Consider the following 23,508-nt stretch of genomic DNA (forward strand, 5'->3'; position numbering starts at 1 on the left):
CAAAAAGTAATTCTTGAGGTAAACGGATGTGACGTTTTTTTTTTTTTTTGAAGCTTGACATAATCGGCGAATCAATGATAAGGAAATACTTGCAATTTTTTTTTGGGTTCGCATTTACATATTTCGGAAAAAAATAATTTGCCATTTTCCAACGTGGAACACTCTAAAAAATTTTCTTGTGTCAAGAGATTTTATCGAAAGATGAGCTTTTTTTTTGCAGTTCTCGAGGAATCACGTTTCACTACTTCAATTATTATTTCTGTCATTAAATTTATATTCAACGCAAAGATCACGTTCCACAACATAACAATATATCGAACGGAAATTTTATTTTCCTAAATTTATACTATTGAAAATTAAATTATAACTATTTTGTGAGATTGAATTAATAATGATGAAAATAATCGTTAGATGCGATTTTCAAACATCAAAATTGGAGGCTTAATATTAAAACTGTGGGTCTTTTTCGTAACGTACATTGATATTATGATTGATGTAAGCGATAAGAAAAAAATTGTTTTTTTTTTTTCACACACGATTCTTCATAAATTCAAAACACTGTAAAAAAGGTGAAATATCTAATTAAAAAAAAAGTCTTTTTATGACTCCAAGCAAACTTCTTAGGAGGCGCTACATTGAAAAATCGCAAATTATAATTTTTTCTAAAACGTTCCGACATGCGTGTATATAGCGGTATTTATTATATACAAGCCAGTCCTTGAAGCGATATATTTTTCACCTCTGTTTGGTATTCAGCGAAACTCTGTTGTTTGCCGCGTGGATCAATGGGCATTATTTTTAAATTATTTTCAAGTCACTTGCGCAGTGAGAAAAAGCTCGCTACGTTTTTTTTTCCGCGATACACGGACGGGAACGAGTCAATCCCAGGGAAAATACCGCGACTCTCATTTTACCCTGAAGAATTAATAACGACGCTGGATTATTCGGAAGGACTCGGGGAAAAAAAAACGGGAAAACTAATCACTCCTGGAACTCGACGCGAGAAAGATGAATAACAGTCAATTTCCACAGGTCTTGTGACTGAAGAAAGCTTTAGTAATAATTTATGCAAAGAAAAATAGATCAATTATGGTACGGAATTTGAGCGAAGAAGAAAGATTTCATTTAATTTTTCGGTTCAATTTTTCTCGGGATTTAAGGCTTTCTAATTTTCTCTTTCCCTTTTTTTTTTTTTTTTTCTCTTATTTTCTATTTGATCGACGAATTGCAGGATCTTATCCAATTAAAATTGGCTAGGGAAAACTTTTCCACTTAGCGGAAGCCAGATGAAAGGTGAATCGCCGTTTTGTTTTTTTTTTTTGTCAGACCAAAATTACTTTCACCACGGCTGATGGTCAAATATTTAAACGCCATCAGAATTTTACACTTTTCATCATCTACTGCGTTGGAAACAAAAATCTAGTAACGATGCTGCTTTTCAGGTCTGTTATGTTATAACTTACAACGTCTCAGGTTTTTCAAATTGATTTCACATTTATTTTATTACATTTTCCAGAGTAAACGATAAAGGGTGTATTATTATTTTTTTTTTTAATTCTTTTTACGTCTTCACAATCACGACCTTCGACGACAGAAATAATATACGCATATGTATATATTTTATCTCTTCTACATTTATATCTCTATACATATACGTGTATACATACGTATATATATATATATATATATACATAGAATCGATCAGGTTTCTCAACAGCAAGCAATTTTATTGAAAATCGCTAAATGGCATATAAGTATATGTTGTATATTGTTTTCTCGTTCCACGATTTACTATAATATAATTAGCAACGCTTCCACATTAATAAAATTAGCAACGCTTCCACATTAATAAAATTTTGAAATTCTTATCTAGCTATACGAATTCTCGATAATTCATTTAAACAGTCAGAACAGGGAGAACGAGACACGATTAGAGAAATCGGGAATCGGGAGAATATGAAGGGAGGACGAGGGGAAAAAAGAAATAAAGTTACAACACAGTAATTCTGCTAGAAGTTATTCAACTTGCTACCGAATATATTAGGGACTAAATTCTAAAATACTGTGACGGTTTTTCAAGACAAGCATCATATATATATGTTAATATATATATATATATATATATGTATTAAATACAATACTTTTATACATGGTTTGAGAGAAACTTTGTTTGGTTTTTTGATTTTCTTGAATATTTTTAAGTACAGTGTTATGAATTGTTTATTTCAACAACGTAGCCGTGAGACATTGATTCAGATTGATTGGATGTGATTTGATAGAATTCCTTCGTTATTTATTTTTCCTTTTTTTTTTTTTTGTCAATTTACAAATGAACCGATAATAAGTCAACATCGAGTCTGCAGAAGGAGACGTCACAATTAGTATGATGAAAAATATTACATCAGCACTGATTTACGATTTCTTTCAAATTATAATACACAAATACTTGGAATTGTATGCACGGCAAAATTTTTATTTAAAAATCGAACAATCACTTGTTTTTTTTAAATATTGAACGAAGTCTCTCTTTTCTACACAAAGCGATGAAAAGTTTCTTTGATTAGATAACGAAAAGTAAAATAATCAACAGTGACATTCGTGTATTGTGTTAAAAAACAAAAAAAAAAAAAAATAACTGTAAGTAAAATTGTTTTACTCCGGCTTCATCCTCCTACATCTCTGCGTTCATCGATAGCTTCTGTAAATTGAATCGACTTAAGTAGGGTAAAAGTAGGCCGTTGGTCGGATAAATTTGTTGTAATTAATGCAGCGGGGTAGACTTTGGATCTTGGAATGAGGGGGGGATTTGTTTTTAAAGGGGTTTAGACGGGGCGCCGAGGCGTTAATGTTGCTGCTTTTTTTGGAGATAGGCGTCGATCAGCCGCCGCTTAACGAAGTCACCCCATCCAACGCGATCGATTTCGTCGAAGTTTCGCTTTACGAAACTGTCGAATCCGCTCCGGTCGATCTCGTCGAAATTCTTCTTGACGAAGCTGTTGAATGCACTCCGATCTATTTCGTCAAAGTTCCGTTTCTGCGTTCCGAAAGTGATGCCGCTGAAACGATATCGAAAGTTCAATCAAAGCTCGGTCCAACAACAAATTGGGGTATTATTCCTCGCTTTTATCGTAAAGGATCCATTTACCAGTGGCTAGCTGAGACACGAAAGTTGGGGAAAGAGCACAATTTTTTTAGCAATGATATGGGAGCAGGAATGAAACGATATTCGTACTACGTGATAGAAAATGGTCATTGGAAATTGGAGCAAAACTAATACGAAGAGGGAAAAATATAGACGTAAAATAGAGTGGTTGAATTACAAGTTTTGATAACGAAACTATGGTAGCTTTGGAAAGTTTGGAGACTGTCGCGGCTGACTCGAGAGTAAGTCGGAGAACAAGTATATGTATTGTTGGGCTGAAAAACGGAACGAACAAAGCGTATGATTGTAAGCATTGTCCCCGGGCACGGGGTGAAACCCGGTTTTGTTAATCCTGACGCGGGATTTGATATTTCGTGAATAAACCCGAAGCGAGTTTCTCGCTCAAAGGAGTCAGCTTCCATAGACCAATTTATACGAAGTTTTCATCAACAAAAGAAACCGCGATGGTGTTCCGAGATTATAGTAAATGTTAACCCAGCTCGGATATTCGAAATGCCAACCGGCAGACGGATCACGCGTGAACGAACACGTTCATCATTTGATTAAACTCGAATCGCGCACACACGCACACCTCTCTTATCTGTAAGGAGAGATCCTAATTTGAAGCTACGACAAACCCGGGAGCAAGTCCTAAGGTTCCAACCCTCGCATTTGCAACGTAGCTTAAATATGTATTACTTCGCTCTAAAATAACAATTTAAAAGTTCATCCAGCGGTATTATACGCACGGATCAAGTTCACGTTACGTTATGTCATGTAAGCCTATAACCAGAGACGGTGATTTGTCATTTTTTCAGATATGGAGTTTATTATAGAAGTGGAAACGGAAAGGGTTTTTTTTTTTTGTCTACTCCGTCAGAGTTACATGGTCATTTTGATTAACGTTATATCTTTGCACTTGCGAAACATATTGACCGGATTCATACATCATTTTTTAAGGAAAACCAAAAGTAGCTTCAAGTTCAACATTTCACTTATCTATAATGGAGACCCGATTGACTTCACTTACCATTTTTGCCCGAACGTCAAAGGTTGCTGTGTGAATCAATCTAGATACCATTATTAATCTGAGATATGAGTTTTCAACCTCTGTCAAATGAAAATATGTCCGTAACGCAGTACAAGACGACAAGTTTTTGTTTGTTCTATATCTTAGCAAACTCGACGCAAATCTGGTTGTATAGTAACATTTTTGTAAAAATGAAACGCTAGATTACTACGAGCACCTCGTGAGACGATCTTTATATTCAATACGTACGACTTGCAACAACCTTCTGATAAATCGGTTCTAGTTGGAGGCTGAAAATAGTAACTCCAAACTTTCGCATCGCCGATAATCATCACCGCAAACATACCCGGTTTTGGAATAAACAGCGAAACCGAGATTCGCGTCGATGGTTCAAACGGTCTGGGTACGAAGTGGAGGACGTTAGAGGTCAGTCTATGACCAGCCCAACGTTCCCAGACTTATTGTACAAGGTTTCGCTTTCGGGATGATGACTTCCACCCATATGCCGCGAAGCGATATTCAGTACGAACGAGTACGAACATCGGGTAGCTGCTCAGCTTGTTTTCCCGTCATATTGCTGGTGCTGGCAGTCCGATGGGAGCAATGACGACGACGTAGACGCGAGAACAGCCCGGAGAAGCAATTGAGCACTCCTTTTATTCCGCTCAATTGTTTCTATGTTTTTCTTCAGAGACTCTTTCTTTCGGATTTCCTAGCGTCTAGACGAGGTGACTGTAGTAGTTACCTGAGAACGAGTTTCTTGGCATTGCACCTCGGTGGGCTATCAATTGCGCTCCGTGTTACCGGCTGGTGTAGAAAATGGTATCAGAAAAAAGGGAAGAGACGGTTCGTTGACTTGTTATCGCGATTCTTTATGGATATTTCGTTGTGTAACAGATTTCACGAGATTTCAATGAATTCTGGTTATTGGTCAATTTGACAGTTTCTTCGGACTCTAGGTACGATGCTCGTGTAGAAAGATTTCATCGATGTTCGTCGAACATTGGATTCCAAAGCTGGTTAAACCCTCGAGTTAGTTTATGTGTTTGTTTAGACAGAAAAGCCGGCCAACAGAGGTTCATTTTTGCGACTATTAGCCACTGCCGGATGTTAACAACCGGATGAAGATGTGCTTTTATTTTACCCTGCGGTGCTTTGTTATTATATCTTTCGGAGGCCCGAAAGTTGTGTAATCCAAAGTGCTAATCGGGACGACCTGTTGCTTCATCTGCATTCCGTAGTGGGAAGAATATCTCTCGGTAGTATCATCAACCTTCGAATTCAAGAGTCGAAGGAAAAGTTGAAGACTTTTATTTGACAACGCGTAGTTGGAGTAATAAAAAAATATAAAAAAATACAAGAATCGAAAAGTGAGCAGCTACTTTAGAATTGACGCCGAGGTGACGTCCCAGCTCTGTGTAAACTAAACTGCGAGTAATTGATTCGAGCAAAAGTACTCAGAGGGCAATTAATAACGGATGGTGTGGCACTGAATAACGCAAATTTAATATCACCTTCCGGCAAAGGATCCGTAGCTAAACGCTCGTCGTATCCTCGTAAGAAAGGATTTTCTACGGTAGAAGTCCTTCTCTCTTTCTTGAATGGAAAACGGGTAACTTTTAATGAGATTTCTTCACCAGTCCGCTGCTGCTGGTGCTTGACAAAGTTCTTCTTTGGAACAAAATGAAAACTTGTCTACACATACATACATGTATAAGCGAGATGCATTGGTGCATTTACGAAGAACGCGCGAGTCGTTTCCAAGGATCATCGTTGCAGGTATCGAAAAGGACTTTTACGGCGTTTAATTATGTAAATGCAGATATAAGGGAGTCCCGAATCGAGGATCGCGAATAACATTCTCTTTGTATTCATGGGAGCCTTTTTCCTCCAATTCACGGAATCCCTCGTCACGTCTTCGACTCACCTTAGGGAATCGAACCTCTTGTTCTCACCGAATGTCGCACCGGATAGAGAGTCCAGGCCTCGTCGAGTTTGGCGAAGAAGATGTCCGCCGCCGATTCCGTCCAGGTTACGAGGTCCCGTTCCTGATCCTGCGGCAAAAGGTCAAGTTAAACGGGAAAGTTTCAGTCCGGGAAATAATTATCCAAGGTATAAACGTGTCTCGTGGTCGTCTTGAAACATCCCGTCAATCCTGGTTCCTCGTTCCAACGTCGATACAAACCATACCCCGTACGAATGTATGCAGTTTTATGAACCCCATTGAGCAACTGGAAGAGTATCAGTGAGAAAGAATTGTTTCGGGAGTCTGGAAGAATGGATTGGATTCTCTGGGTATTTTCGTCTTTCAATCTTTACCAATTTTCATTGCTATCTTGTTGTATTTTATGATTCTTTATACGCTTAAATTTAACATATATACGTTCTTACCGATACCTGCTACACAGTCGTCTATACGTTTAACCGATTTCAAAACTAATAAGCATTATAGTTAATACGTCCAACCGATCTATTTTCGAACTAGATTGCCACCCCCGATGCTGTCCAAGTTTCTCAAAAGATTAGCTCCTCCGATGCTGTCCAAGTTCCTCAAAAGATTGGCTCCTCCAATGCTGTCCAAGTTTCTCAAAAGATTGGCTCCTCCAATGCTGTCCAAGTTCCTCAAAAGATTGGCTCCTCCAATGCTGTCCAAGTTCCTCAAAAGATTAGCTCCTCCAATGCTGTCCAAGTTTCGCAAAAGATTGGCTCCTCCAATGCTGTCCAAGTTCCTCAAAAGATTAGCTCCTCCAATGCTGTCCAAGTTTCGCAAAAGATTGGCTCCTCCAATACTGTCCAAGTTCCTCAAAAGATTAGCTCCTCCAATGCTGTCCAAGTTCCTCAAAAGGTTGGCTCCTCCAATGCTGTCCAAGTTTCTCAAAAGATTTGCACCTCCGATACTGTCCAAATTGCGAAGCTGCTGATAAAGGCTTTTTGATTTCTGTTGGTTGCCATTTTCTTGAGGATTTTCATGTTTTTCGTTCCATTCTGAAAGAATGAAAATGCGTCGTTTTACACGCTTCAGTAGGACGCCGTATTCGAAGCACCGATGAACAATCGTACTGCAATATTGTACATAAATTCTCGGTTTATCGGTGTTTCGAAACTGTTGGTAGTTATATCGATAAAAAAGTTTTACCATGCAAGTGCGATCACGAAAGCAGCGTTAGGCGTAGCTACATATTATATGCAGTATAAAATTTGAAATTGCAAAAGCTAGGATTGGCGATGCGAAAAGTCTAAATTAAAATCGCGGACGTTTCAAGCGTTGAGATTATTTCTGATATTGGTTTGGATTTGTGATGGAAAAAAAAAAAAAAAATTAAGAATTAAAAAAAAAAAAAAAAAATCTCTGAGCGAATTTGACGAAAAATTGGCAAATTTTTCCTGCTTACCTGCAGATGCGGATGAATGATAAAAATGTTGTGTATATCTTCGTTCATTTAAGCATAGGTATAATAGGTATACGGAACGTGTTACGTGTTACAACGCCACGACCGCTCAAACTATGTAATACAGAATCAGTATTTACAAAGGTTGATGTATACACAAAAAAGCGGTTAACAGTACACACAGGCAACGTACGCGTTTTATGTACAGACCTCCGACGATCATGACGGATTTATCGGAATCCTACAGCCCATTATATTTGAAGAACTGCAAATCTGTATCGTACGTGGAAATAAATTTAGCCCGGGGATAACGAATAATCCCGTTACGTTACGTTACGTATTATGTCCTGACGTAAATTTTACGTCCATAAACCCGTAAAGTGTTGCGGTATTAACAAGAATGATAACGATAACACCGAGTATAGGTAGTATAAAAATTCTGCGATGATTCGGCGATGCGGTTAACAAGAGAAGTAAAAAAATGTATAACTAAAAAATAAGAAAGAAAGGAGAAAACGGATAAATTTTATACGGCCAATAATCGCGCTTCAACGACCTTACAGATTTTAACTAGTTTCACCGGATCTTTAACCTCTCTTGACTTTACAATCTTGTTGTAAAAATCGTATAATCTTGTTTCTGCACACTCCTCTCGGATTTTCTCATACTCGTAATAATTAATATCTTATTTACGCCTTGTGTATTTTATACGTTGTAGACATATTTCGAGATTGGATATATAAATGTAAAATAAGTGTATGACTATTAAAGTTTACGCAGAGACGTATAATAATTTAAGCTCGACATGATTGTACGGTTCCATATCTAGATCGAAAAATTCTTCCACCGTCAAACTTTTCACGAACGATGAATTTAACAGAAATCCCGATGCCTATCCGCAGGGTTCAATTATCTCTATAAATTTGTAAAAGGCTTTTGCGGTAACTTTACGCTTGCATTTAATGTTGAAGTTAGCACGGACCGACCTTGCCTCATTATTCCAAAGGCGCTAATGCGTCGTTGATAATTTATCCGCTTCCTCACTTTTCCATTCCATCAATGTTTCATCCGAGTTTTATCAATTCTCTCTCATCGAGGCAGAGATTCATTCTTCGTATATATTCCAGAATACGGTCGTCATTGCATATCTCAAATTGCTTTTAATGCTACACTTACTTTCTGCAAGTTTAATTCTAGCGCCAACTTTATTCGGAGTAGATTGAATTTCGCTACGTAATGATAAAAAGCTTCCATTCTGACGATTCGTTATTTTAATTATCATTTATATTTCACGATCAATTTTTCTAATTTTCTAATCTGTTTTACTCCTCCTTCGTTTTATGCTTTACCGCCAGTTGCGTGCAGGAGGGACGAAAGAGAAACGTGTCGACCGGTTTCAAGGTACCTGCAAAAGCCAAGGTTCGAGCCAACGGGACTTGAACAAATATAGAAGTCAATTTTGAGAAGGTATTTTGAAAGGGGCGGGGGGGGGGGGGGGGGGGGGAGGTTCATTTGCATTTCAAATGTATTATTATAGACGTCTGATATGAGAGGGGTAGGTAATCATCTCTGCGGATAGTCGGGGCTTCTAAGCGAGTATGACTTTAACACTTTGTGTGTGTGGACACAGCAAGAAAACTTAATTATCCTCATCAATAACCCTCGTTAATTAATATGTATGTACATAGTACTGCAGACGACGCGCGATAAGGGAAGTAAATAAAAATATTATAAATAATTTTTTACGCGATAGGCTTGTCGATGGATTATTATTACGTCATAGTTCTTGCGAGACCGAAACGACGTATTCAATTTGGTTCGTCGTGAACGGTAATTCATATGTTTTACAATATAATTTTATATAATAAAGTCAATGATTTGCGGAGATGAAATATTCATTTTGCATTTTTTTTTTTCGAAATTCAGGTCACGTGTGCTTGAGAATTTTAACCTTTTTAGTCACACATTATTGTACCGAGTCAACTTTTATAACGAGATAGTAGATTTCAAAATTTTAAGATGGCGAATCTAATACGGTGATCGAAAATTTTAAATTTGATCAAATGCGGTCAAAAAACTCAATGCCGGGGTTTTTAGGGTCGTTGATGATAGATTCGCTGTGCCGAATATTCAAAATCTAATTTCGGATTCGTAATCAGCGACTCCAAAAATCTCTGGACAGAATTTTTTCTACGGATTTGATCGAATTTGAAATTTTCGTTTCGAATTTGAAAAAGAATACTTACCACTATGACTCGAAGGGTTAAGATAGTACATGAAATAACAGTTTATCCATTCTTTGCACGCAACGATTTCCTTGAAACGCTGCTGACATATTTTTATCTTACACGCTGTTCGACCACTCGGCGACTTTTATCACTGCCGTGTTCCATCGACGAGTAGTTTCGTCGCTAACGGGTCAGCCGCTAGTGAAAGCCGCAAGTAGCGAACATCCACTCGTGATTTCGCCGGCCGTTGGGCTAACGAATGTCACTTGGTGTACGGAATTAATTAATTGCGATAATTGAACACCTCCAGAGGAGAAGCTCCGCTTAACAATATCCCGGATATTCGGTCAGGCAGCCGCGTAAATATATAATCCAGTTTGCGAAAGAAAATTAATAATATATGTGAAGAAATTTTTGCCCCGATTCAAATTGTTCGAGATTTTCGATTTACGAGCAAAACAAAAAAAAAAGAAAAAATAAAAAACAATAATCAAACGGAACGGAACGTATCCTTCGAAACCTTCGATACTTTTTTTTTTTTCGTCGATATATATTTTCGACGTTTCGCATCTAAGGTTTTGAAATGTTTTTTACTTTCTTTCTTCTTCTTCTTTTTCTTTTTTTTTTTTTCCCTCTTCACGGCGAATCGCAGTTCTCCTGGGAAAAAATGACGCGGTCGAGTAGAAACAAGGTGACTAGTGAAATTTACCTGCTGATATTCAATTCACTTCAGGTTTATAAATATTCGGTTCACAATCCGGATTTCGAAACGAAAGAATCCCGTTGGGATTTTATCTCTGAACGTTAATTTTAATTATTCACCTGTTATCTCGAGTATTTTTTTTTTTTTTTTTTTTTATCGACGAAACCTAGATTATTTATTTTATTTATTCAATCATTGCACTTCACTTCCTGCAAATGCATTGAAATATCGTTATATATACATATACATACACACACAAACACACACGCACACACGCATATGCATATACAAGTTTTGTTAGTATGCGTGTGTGGAAGTTTGTTACATATTTATACGTGGTGAGGGAAACGAGCTTACTTTGGGGAAAAAAGTGTGTAGGTGCTACGAAAAAGAAAACGAGAGGGAGAAAGAGAGAGAGAGAGAATTGACGTGAGAACGGATGGGGAAAAACTCGCAGTTGTACTTTTTCTTTTAGTAGTCAGGTAAATATTAATATTAATATTGCGGCGGTCTCGAACGGCAAACTTGAGACGAAATCTGCCGGCTGTATAATACAGTATACCTGTAATCAGTTAACTATAATAATTTAACGAACGAATTGCTTTTTAATAATAAATGTCTGAATAAATTTATCGTTAATATTATTCGTAAAATCTACGCCTGTATAAATTGCGAATCGAAAAAATGTCCAACACATATATGTTTGACGTTCAGAACGTTTATCACAATGGAAAATAATCAACGTACGTTTATTCGATCACATTTACGATCAAGTTATTAACTGCGGTAATTGGCACATCGTTTTATACGTATTTAGGTTTCAATCTCGGACCAGCTATTCCGTCACTCTTGTCAATAAATTAAGCCACTCTTGTTTCGCGGTGAAACAGATTTAGTTTTTTTTTTTTTCGTTTTTCTTTTTTTGTACCTTTTTTTCAGTTAAAAGTCCTCCAATATTCGTCAGCAATTTAACAATCTATCGTATACAACGATTTTGTGTCAAAACTTTTCTTCGTTACCGTTTGGTAGGAAAAACTTTCTCACTCGTATGTAATAATCATATTTTCAACAATAATTGCAATATTTGTGTTAGAACTTTAATACGGATTTAATTTTTTATCCTCAAATTCTCTGCCGTTCGTTTTAATTAATTCAACGTTACTGGGTCGAATGGAAATTCGCTTATATTCGACAAACTGCCGCACGCGTAGGTTCGATTCTAATAATTTTATTTGTATTTAATCATCGATGATAATAATTATATCACCCTCAAACACAATTACGGCAATTTCACACTGCACACGTCGTTTTCAAATCAATCATCGAAGAAAATTGCTGATGTTTAATATCAGACAGTAAAAATTTTCGAACAAATCTTGATCAGCTGTGTGCAGTGAAATAATTATACATTTATGTATATATATATGTATATGTATATAAAACACAAATAAATAAGTAAACATAAGGGAAAAAAACTAAACTTTCTTTTATATATACGCATACAAAAATAAAGAAAAATATGTTTCATCGCATATTTACACAGCATTGATTGTGAAACTGTTTATGTGTGAGGACAGGCTTTTTTTGTACATATGTACAGTTTTATTAAACGTTTGTCACATTTCATCCAAGAAACTTACCGAGGGCCTCGTAATGCCTTGCAAGAGCTTCCGCCAGTTCCGGTTGAGCGTAAATGCGAGGGTCGGCTTCTATGACATCGTTCTGGAGCTGAAAACGACGATTTAGGCAATTTGATAAAGATTCGAAAATCGAACGAACATCGATTTCGTTATCACCTGTCGTTCGTTGATTAGGTTTCAAACGTGCTTGCAATTTTTCACACACAAAATCTAATTTCAACATCGAACGATCTTTATTATTACAAAAATTGAAAAAAAAAGAAAAAAAAATGAAATGAAAATCAAGCCGCGGTAAAGAGGACGAAGTATCAAAGAACACTGTCTCAAAATTTCAAGCTGATCGGTTGAGCCGTGTTTTCAGAAATAATTGACATTATTGTCAATAACAATGCTTCATGATTGACTTTAAAATAATTCAAGTTACGATCAATCTGTAAAATTTCGAATAAAAGAAACTCAAATCGAATTGAATAATCGTTTTGTCGGGGTATAAATTTGATAAATTAACCCTTCGATTATCAGTGTATCCCCTTTAAATCGCTTCTGGTTTTTGCTAATGTTCAAAGGTATAAGTAATAAAGGAAAAGCGGAGGATCGCAGGCTGTATAGAATTACGAGCCGCTGTTCAAACTTCCTGATACGTGCAGAGGGTTGGTCGCTTTATTTGCTCGCTGATTTCGGCGAACCTCTGACTTTGTCTGTGGGAAAAATCGCCTCGGGGTTGCATCGTTCTAAAAATGTATCGCGTTATGAGTTCCAGACGTTACCTCTGCGGCTCATGTCTTAACCGAGTTTTCATCCTTGAAGCGTCTACGAAACGAAGATGTTATATTTATTAATTTACGTCGTTCCCTCGGGATGTTTGTGATTGGGGCGCATTCGGCGATTGTGTTTTTATACATATCAGGTTAGTTCTTATTTTTGTTGCGTCGGAATTTAATTTTGCGATCGTCGTCAGCCTCTCGAAAGGAGTCAACGTGTATGGAAAAAAAAATTTTGTCTAATCCCCGAATTTTTTCGATAATCTTAACACGGAAAAATGCATGCATTTGAAATGTTTTTGAAGAAAATTGGCGATTACTTTAAAACTGGACGTTGTAAAAAAAAAATTCATCCGGGTGTTGAGTAGGAAATTTAACGCTCTGTAAAAAATATAATATTTATCACGTTATCAGCGAAAGAATTGAGAAAATTCTTTGCTGGATGGAAATAATGGTAAATTGCGTTCAGAAATCATTGCAATCAATAAATATTAATAAATAAATTCAAGGCTGAAATTATAACGGGCGTCTTATTTCTTATTCCTACAATTATTAAATACGTGACATTGAAACACTCTAATAAACAGTCGATTAATTTTTTATCACTTCATTGTAAATATTATAAATTTACCTCAATTGGCAAAGTTTTTCATATTCTGGCGAGATTCACCCGAATATTATCGCCGTTTAAATTACCGCAAGGAAAACAGAGAAATTTAATTTTTCACCAGCGGGGGTGAAATTATAATTATAATAATAAGACGAACGAATACATTTTCCCATTATTATTCTCGCATCGATCGATTGTTTGTTATTCGTTTTTAATTCAACTCCTAAACGCGAAATGAAAGTTGACACGAAGTAAAAAGCAATAAAAAAAAAAAACATATATTTATCCGCACCAAAGAGAATTGCGTTTTTTGACTTGTTTAATTATTTGCTGACGCGAATAATAAATTCTTTGAAGTCGTCCAACGTATTGCAGTAGCTGGGATATAAACTTGTCCGATAGTCGCCGGATATCCGGTCCGGAAATTAACCCTTTTACAGTATAGACGCTAATGATTAAAGAGTCGTCGATACCCGGTGTACGGAATAAATTTCGGGTAGTAAATTTTCACGTTACATTGCAGAAATTATTGTTATTGTTATTAAGTGGCTGAGCCGAATGCTTGTAAAAAATTTACCGACAATTACTAATGAGATAAACGAGATTTCATTCTTCTATTAACCTAATGCACAGTTCCAGAGTCTTTGGAACTTTGGAGTTGGCTTAGCTTTTATCCCTTCGGCATTATTGGGAGAAAGAAGATTAGGAAGTCGAAGGTACGGAGGGAAAAGGTGAAAATAAAGAAATAAATAAATGTAAACAAATCCCAGACACGAGAGTGTTTTCCCGCTATTCAAATTTGCGGCTTGGAAGAGTTTTTTTTTCTTTTTTCCAAGCCTTTTACGACTCATCCCTTATTTGTCACACGGATTTAACAAGACTTTCTCGCTATACTTTTATTTTCCCCACTCGTTGCTCGTTTTTACCGCCTTCTTTATTTTACTTTTACCCCAAGCTTTTCAGACACCGCATTATTAACGTCTGTAGTCACAAGAATTATCGATCTAACACGTGTATTATATTTACGAAAAGAAACGTTTTACGGACAGGTTGTATCGATTGAATAAAATTTAAAAACTAATTCGATAATTTTCATTTCAATTCAAGTCGTCGATCGGCGTGAATTTTTTTTCACTTTCTGTTTCGTTTTTTTTTTTTTTTCTCCCCCACGCTTGTGCCGAAACGCAATTTTTATTCTGAAAATCGATCGAGTATTTTTATTTCACAAAATGATTAAACGATACAAACGTGACAGTTTTTCGTCCCTCAAATATGCTGCGCTCAAAATACGGATGTTGAACGAGAAAACTGGTTTAAATTTTGGTAAAAAAAAAAAAAAAAAAAAAGAATGGAGTGGGGAATAAATATCGTACGACATTTACGAAGGACCGATTTTGCGCGTTAGATAGATTTGAAATCGTACCTGCGAAAATTTTCAAATACAGATCATAGAGCGGGAATTGCTCGGTAGGGTGCGAAAATATTCGCGATCTTCTTCTGCGAGTGACGCGCGAGTTTTTTTTTTTTTGATCCTTCTCGATATAAACTTTTCCTACATTTCTATGCAGGCAATGCCTATATTTTACACGTGCGTGTTACGTATATACGTAAATATATAGGTGTGTGTGTGTGTGCGCGCGTGTGTGTATATATATATATATATATATATATATATATATATATATATATATATTACATATAGAATATGTGCGTCACATACGACGGTTGATTGAACCATTGTGCTGCAGTCGAAGGAGCGTAATATTTCCAGAAGTTTATCTCGATCTCAAATTCGTCGAAACACGCTCGGCGAGTTTCCTTGATTTCGTTAGCGGGATTTTTCGATTGAACGAAAACGGAGCTTTTGAAAAAGAAAAGTTGTCCGTTCGAATTGCAAATTTTTTTTCGAAAAAATTTTCGTCGAACGAAACATTAAGCAGCCGTGGAAGATATGCGCGTCGGATTTTTTTTTTTTTTTTTTTTTCTCTTCATCGCTTGTAATATTCGGTTATAAAAAACGGCCGTAACTTACAAACATTTTTCAGAGAACTAACAATACCTGTGATTTATCGATCAATTTTCGTGCATAATGAGGGGGAGGGATATGCACGATCTTAAACCGTATAGGTATGCAAATGTGAAATATTTATTCTAAAAAAAAAAAAAAAAAAAATTGGTTCCGATGACGAAAAAGAAAAAAGAAAAAAAAAAAAACACGTTTGCAGGTAAATCGTCGTCAGAGAAATTATATTTACCGTATCTGCGTCGTGTTGAATAATTTTATAAAAAAAAAAAGAAAAGAAAAGGCGAAATTCTCTTCAGTCTTATGAAGCTATTTACTCGAAATTATGGTAGAGGTATCTACATGCGATGAGGTGAATTCCTTTTATCATCAAATAAATCGTATTTATTTCGCTGCGAAATGTCGATATATCTATATTTGTTTGTTTGTTTTGTTTTTTATTTTTTTTTCTTCAGCTAAACTTGCTCAGTCAAGAAATCATTATCCGAACAACAAAATTGTCGGTTTTTGGTTAATTGGGACGAAAATTGACAGCCTGAAGTTTAATTTTTGAATTCGTTTGTTGATATATAACGAAATTGACAATAACAATAATAACAACAATAACAATAATAATAATAAGAATAAAAAAAAAAAAAAAAAATAATCGTTGGTCGCTTTCCGTCTTCGAGTTTTGGAAAAAAATTAATAACATATTTAATAAACCGTGGCCATCTGTTCATTTCCGCGATAGATATTACCTCACTCCCCCCCTCCCCCCCGTTTCTCTCTGTCCTTTCATTTTTCCTTACCCCTTTGTTCTCTCCGCTTTCCCGACTATCCGCGAAATTTCGCCGATTTCAAGTATCATTCCGCAGACAAACAGGGCGCCGCCGAGATAAACCGACATCTAGGCGCCACACGTTTCCCTTTTTTTTTTCTTTTTTTTTTTCCCCCTTTTTAATACCACGACTGTTTCTGGACCATTTCCAACCCTCTACGAGCTGTTCGCGGCGGTATTTTTTTTTTTGGCACAGGGGGAAATTCCTTCGATGAATTGTTTGAAAAAAACATTCCTCTTTCCTTTTTTCGCTTGTGTTCTTTATTTTTCTTTCCCTTTATTTATCTCTACTTTTTTTTCCCTTCCCTTCTCTCTTTTTCCACCGCGGTGACGAGTGAATTTTTCGGACACGGGGAGGTTAAAAAAGATGTCTGCTTTGTCTCGCGTTTCCTTCGGCCAACCGGAGAATTAATGAACGTTCATCATTGACGCAACTTTTTGTACGTTGAGAAAGGTTTTCATTATTTACGCGATCCATGGACCCTGTGTTTTTTCTTTTTTTTCTTTTTTTTTTTCTCTCTTCCTTTCGCTTTTCCGCAACCTATACCTTGTATGTGTATATATATGTATATGTACATATAACGTAGGCACCTCGCGTATCGAAACCACGCCTACATTTAATTCTCACCGATTATCAACACCGGTAGGTACATTTTACTCGAGTATCATCGCCCCAATTTGAATAATGGATTTCGTGTTGCCGGTCGGATTATTACAGACAGCATCCCGACGTGGAGTCGCTTCTCTTTACATCGGGGCATTCCGTGTGAAATCGAGCAGGTTTTTCATCCGAAAACTTTTAAAACTTGGTCGGAATATTTCGTCGCCGCTCAATAGCTGGTCAACTTGTTTGAAATTCTCGATTTTTTTTTTCTGTTTTCAAATCCTTTACGACTTGACACGCAACCAGTTTTCCGGTACGAATATCCCGACGAATGTACTTTCATAGTCATAACTTTTTCTAAATTTGATTTAAAAGAAAAAAGAATTTAATATTTTTTTCAGAAACATTTCAAGATTAACACGGAGTCGTTTAATTTTCAGTTCCTTCATCACTTGGATACTTCGGCTTTACAAAAGTCTGTGTTTGAAAATTTTCAAACATGTTAGAAATTGTATTGAAATATTTTCGATTCTGTGTAACAAGCAAGTTGTAATGTTGATTGTAAGATTCGATTTCACCCGATGCTAGATCATTTTCACGCGTTATCGATTCTAAATTATTTCAAAACCGTTGAAATTTTTTTTTTTCTTCAAATGTCGGCAAAGATTGGTATAAAAAGAATGGAAAAAACAAAAAAAAAATAACGATTCCACCCAATGCACCGAAAAATTGACACCGCACGAGATAACGAAACACCTAGGATATTTGTAATTTAAAAACTATTGTGTCAAACGACAAGGAGATTGGGATTTCCGGAAAGTTTGAATCGATCACACGACAAACTTTCGTAAGAATAGAAAAGTTGGACGTCGACAAGTTGTCACGGAATGCTCCCTGGATATGATTTCGTTACGATATCGCGACGCCGCGACGCGTCCTCGTCTCTACCGGGAAAACAGGATTAGAAGTTTGGAATTTAATTCACCGTGCAGGCAACGCCTGCTTATTAATTCACACGCGACATCCGTCAGCCGCACTTTCCAACGTTATACGTCCTGCCTTCTCCTCTCGACGGTTATATCGTGTGTGGATTTTCGTTTCCCCGCATACGTATATTTATGTATACGCACACACACACACACAGACATGTAGAGCTACACTCGAGTTTTCCCCCCAAACGATTAAACTCAATGCCATTCATCTCTATAACTATCGTTAACTGTTCGAAACTTTGTTCGAGCTGAAAATTTCACCGCGTCATTAACGACCGTTACCGACGTTGCGCATTTTTTTCAAAAGTTTTATTAGTTCATCCACCGATGGGATTTTTTTCAATTTTTAATTTTTTTTTTTTTTCTGTTTTTCCTCTCACGCATTACCCGATATTAGAAACGGGCTATTTTACGGACCTGGCATCGAAATTTATATGAAAATTACCCACTTGAAACTTGAAACGCGTTTTCTACACTCTCTCAACGAGAGAGTTTTCAAACCGTGCCTCTCAAATTTGGACACAAAGTTCTTCACGCCATTCCGCTTCGTGTTATGGAAGAAGCTTTTCTATTTTTTTTTTTTCTTTTCGAAATCTTTGTATCCTTTATTTATTTATTTTTTTTTTCTCAAACAGTCGTCGTGTCGATTGTCAATTATGTGTTGAAAGAAATGAAAAAAAAAAAAATCACACCTCCGCAGCAAGATATCAGCTTTCTTCCCGATTAATAATAATCTTTTTCACAAATTTCTTTTCAAATAGTATTCACGGTCAGAACCATCCGCGCCGCGAGCGCTCCTTTTTTTCGAAGAAATTTTCGAAGGTGAAAAAAAAAAAAAAAAAATTAACAAAAAAAAAAAAAAAATGAGACCGATCGGCGTCGTTTGAAGAACGATGAAACAACGTCGAAAATCAGCTTTTTTACGACCCTCGTTACACGAGGATGATCCGTTAATTCACGAAAGTCGGTTAAAGCGCACTTAAGCCCGTCAAGTCGAGCCCTGGGTGCAACAAGTTGTGCCTTAAGGACTCGGCGAGGGGTTTCCCTGCCCCGAGTTTTGCCCCGCGGGATAGCGACGCCGCGTCCCGCGGGGAGGAACACGGAAAAGTCAGAGTGGATGGCGGGTTTCGAGGGGGGGAGGGGGGGGGGGGGGGCGAGGGATTGCTGGATTTCCGAGAGTCTCGCGAAACGAACGACGAGAAAAATAGGATGTCGCTGAATTTCGTCGCGCCAACTATCGCGTAAAATTGTCAAATCGAATGGTATGTAATCGTCGCTGAAATTCACCGTCGACGGATACGATCATTGATCTAAACCCCCCCCCCCCCCCCCCCCCCCCCCCCCCCCCCCACGCGTGGCTCAATAGACGGAGAGTGTATGAAAGGGGTTGGAATTATTTTTTTAGGAACCGGTTAGATCCTCTCGAGAGAAGCCAATCTAACGAACGCGTCGACGAGATGATAAAGAGAAATTGCTGGATCCTGTTGTTTGGTTAGACCTTTTCTTCTTCTTCTTCTTCTTCTTATTCGTCACATTATACAGATGAAGAAACAAGGGTTGGGGGGGGGGGGGGGGGGGGGGGGGGGGGGAGTAACAAACGGTCATTTTCAAATTACAGTCTGGCGGCAAAAATTAAAGGTTTAACAAAAATCCATCGTGTCCGATTCTTTTGAACTGATGTAATTGATTTTTCTTTTTTTTCTCATAAGAATGGTGCGTTTTACTGAATTACGAACGAAAAATAAATTTGAAATTCCGTCGCAGGAACTCTGTTGATTTTGTTGTTTTTTTTTTTTTTTCATTTTTTGCGAGGAAACGAATTGTAAAATATATCAAGCTTTTTTTTATATTGCCGCCCCCCCCCCCCCCCCCCCCCACCCTCTTCAAATTCAAGCGGAGAAATCTTGGTGGCGATAAATTTCGTTTTTTTTTTTTTTTTTTTTTTTTCATTCTTCTGACTCGACGCTTTTTGACTTGACTATACTTTGCACTTTTCATTGAAGGTGATTCGGGTTTATAAGGCAGGGAATTTTGTACTTGAGAATTCCATCTCCAAATTAAATACCTCGCTGCAGGGATATCAAGTTCCGGAACACAGATCGACGTTGTAACCCAGAATTAGTTTACGCAGATAAATGAGAATACTTGGCATGAAGGGGTGGGGGGGGGGGGGAAAAATGAAAACGATAGAAGTTCACAAGTCTAGGAGTGTGATTAACGAGAAAAAAAAAGAGCGGAGCCTGTAATTTAGTAAACTTTTAATTGTTTAATCTATTACACGAGTGTTTTTTTTTTTTTTTTTTTTTTCGTCACTTGGTGTAAATTTATCGAGCAACGTGCGACAAATTGGAAAAAGAAACTTATTGTTAGTCGATTGAGCCTTGCGGGATGAAGTAGTAGAAAAGTATAAAAAGAGGATTAAAAAATGAAGAAACATACGGAGAATAATAATAATAATAACAACAACAATAATAATAATAATAATGCAATCTTTGCGTAAAGTCAATTTCTCGAAGGATATTTTCATTAATAATCTGCAAAATTTGGATTTTTTTATGAATTCGGTAAAAAAAAAAAAAAAAAAAAATTGTTAATCAGTTTTCAAGAAATTACGGAAAATTTGTAAATACTTATGACAATTTTATTTCTAATTATTTTTTCACTGTCGTTGCGCAGCTTGTGTGCACTTTGAAAGATTTGATCAATAGTTTGTGAAAACTTGTCGCAATTGGCGAGCACAAAGTTTCACAATAATAATTACCAGAATTTACATCAGTTTTCTTGATGTTAACAAACTTTTAACAAAAGTCTGTTAAAACTGTTATAAACATTATTTACTTTATCGAAGCTCTGCAGAAAATATGAAAAACATTGTAAAAAATCTCTCGTGAAAATTCAAGGAAATATTCGAATAGTCGATGATGTGGGTAAATTTTTACGAAACGAATAACGCAGTTCGGTTTTGTGCAATTCTTCTTGCGACGTCTTATCGGATTATTTTTGAAATGTAAGTGTAATAAATATTTGCGAACAAAACGAACCTGTGAATTCGTTACACGCAACGTTTAGTGACGATTGCTTGATCCGTACGCTCGTTTCTTGGTATGAAAAATCAATAACGATCATTATGCGAATAGAATAAACCGTCAGGCTTCGCCGAGGGTCGAGTCTCGTTAATTATTAATTTCCCTCGATCGTTCTAGGGGAAATTTTTACTCCGCGGTTTTCAAAGGAGAAAAGTTTTATCACACGGATATTTTATAATTTGTTATATTCAACGTTCTCTTCGGTATCATTCAAGGCTTGACAATTTTCTATAACAATATTAAAGGAACACCTAATCTCGGATTTTATTTTACAACAAGAGATTATTAACAATTAATCGTCAGGTGCTTATCAGCTGGATTACGAAACATGCTTTTGCGCATAGCTGTGAATTACCTGTCTTAAATTTTTTAATCTCTACCGTTCAAATATCATTACGCAAGTTTCTTCAAAATCTCGTCAAAGTCGAATATCAGCTTTGTAATGTTCTTTTAAAGTTAGGCCGAGTCAAACACCGACAAGTTAATGAAAGGGGCTGGAATTAAAAACCTGTTCAAACAATATCTCGCGTGTGTAATTTAAGCCTGTTTGCAAAAGAATCAAGGTCGAAATAACAACGTTACAAAAATTTCGATTATTCGCAGTATAAGATTGTTTAGAATGAATTCGATTGTCAGCGGCACGCAGAATCGAGCCAAAGCCGTACGAACATATTTTTGTAATATACATATTCGAAGATCGAAAGTACAGTTGAGGGTGAATATTTAACTACCTGTACGATAATGCCTCTGGGTAAAGTTTACAGGAATTTACGAGAGCCGCGGGGTTTTGTGAAAAATAACACGGGTCAAAGAAAAATTGTTATTTTTGCTTTGCGAGTTTTTATTTGAATAAATAAATTTTGATTACATGCATCGAATAATTAATGATCAAAGTCTTCATTTCGTCATTGGTCATAAACATCAACCGAAAACTTCAAGACTCGTTTATCAACGTAAAAAAGACAAAAGCAAACTTTACACGCGAAAAAATCAACATTTCGCTTATAATTCGATGTATAGAATCGAAATTTATATATTTAAATATAAACTCGAGCAGAAAAAATGAAAAAAAAAAAAAAAAAAATTCAACGTTTACCTGTGAGATTGATTATTATTTTTGAATAATAGTGCGAAACTAAAGCTCGTTCGATTGTTATTCACAAGAATCGTCTGAGATAAATATGTAATTGTTTCTTAAAATCCGAAACATCGTTCCGCTTCGTACGAAGGCAAACTTTATTCCGATAAAAATATTACGTCTGGAACGCAGTTAAAAAAAAATCGCGTTTACCGGTATAATTAATCAAACATTTCCGTATTGAAAATAAAGACCCTTCTCACCCCTCTTCGAAATTGGACGCGCATAAAACGCTGGCTGATTGATCGGTATAATTTTATCGGCATTATATTATTCCCCCCTCCCTGAGAGCCATTAATTTCCAATTTTGGATCAATGGCGGTAATTGATAACTGTTTATTGCTAAATTACGTTGAGGCAAATAAAGGGGATGCAGCGTGTGCGTGTGTCTGCGCGTTTTGTGCGTGAATTTTCGTTTACGGTAAAATTATTGTTGCAGCGGTATATTTTTTTTTTTTCGTTTTTTTTTTTTTTTTATACATCTTGTTCTCATTCTTACCTGAGTTGGCGCCGCGACGACGAACGAAGCGACGGTTGCCGAGACGATTGCGATGCCGATGAAAACTTCGGCGATGTTGAAAAACCGTCGCGACATTTTCTTGTTTTTTTTTTTTTTTCTCTCTCTTGCCTTCTTTTTCGGGGACGATTAATCAGAGACGGATGTCTCGTGTTTGTACTCTTCGACGGACGTTAAAAATTCCTTTTACCCCAGACGTTGCGGCGATGGTGACGAATATATATATAGAGAGAGAGAGAGAGAGAGAGAGGCGGATCGAGCGCGATGTTTCGCGTTGTTTTTTCTTTCTTTTCTTTTTTTATGTTTTTTGTTTTTTTTTTGTTTTTTTGTTTGTTTCTTCTCTCTTCCCTTCCTGTCACTTGCTCGCGAACGTGTCCCCTGCGTTGTGTCGGAGAGACGCGTGTCGTACCCGAATATATATAGAGTGACGGTGAAGAGAGAACCCCATGCGGCGGCGGTGGGTGATGGAAGAGGGTGTCGATTGCGCGCGCATCGTATCCCCCCCCTTTTTATTATCCGCCGTACATGCATGTACGTGTGTGTAAGCGATATCGTTTCGACTAGCTGTAGGACGGACACGCACTCGAAACTACCGCCGATCCTTTTAACTCTCAAGTATCGGTGTAAAAGGAGTAATAAAATATATATATTGCCGTTTAGGTAACCTGGACACCGATTTCCTTTTTTTTTTTCTTTCTTTTTTTCTTTGGTTTTTTTTGTTCTTCTCTTTGACGCACGGTTTTCACACCGTCTAGGTGAAAAATTAGAATCACCGACTGGCTCGACGGAACGGAGATTTCGCATTTTTTTTTAAATAAGCGACGG

At 36.8% G+C, this 23,508-nt stretch overlaps 1 protein-coding gene across 1 annotated transcript; it reads right to left on the reverse strand.

Annotated features, from left to right (window-relative positions):
• Positions 1-6,241: 6,241 nt before the first annotated feature.
• LOC124211922 (uncharacterized protein PF3D7_1120600) lies at positions 6,242-23,067 on the reverse strand. The gene is made up of 3 exons (XM_046611456.2): positions 22,666-23,067; positions 12,133-12,220; positions 6,242-7,157 (listed from the first exon to the last, which is right to left on the reverse strand). Exons 1-3 carry the CDS (start codon positions 22,759-22,761, stop codon positions 6,643-6,645), a joined length of 699 nt encoding a protein of 232 aa, XP_046467412.1. The 5' UTR covers positions 22,762-23,067; the 3' UTR covers positions 6,242-6,642.
• Positions 23,068-23,508: the final 441 nt, after the last annotated feature.

Source organism: Neodiprion pinetum, chromosome 2 (genome assembly GCF_021155775.2).
Source record: "Neodiprion pinetum isolate iyNeoPine1 chromosome 2, iyNeoPine1.2, whole genome shotgun sequence".
Classification (NCBI taxonomy): domain Eukaryota; kingdom Metazoa; phylum Arthropoda; class Insecta; order Hymenoptera; family Diprionidae; genus Neodiprion; species Neodiprion pinetum.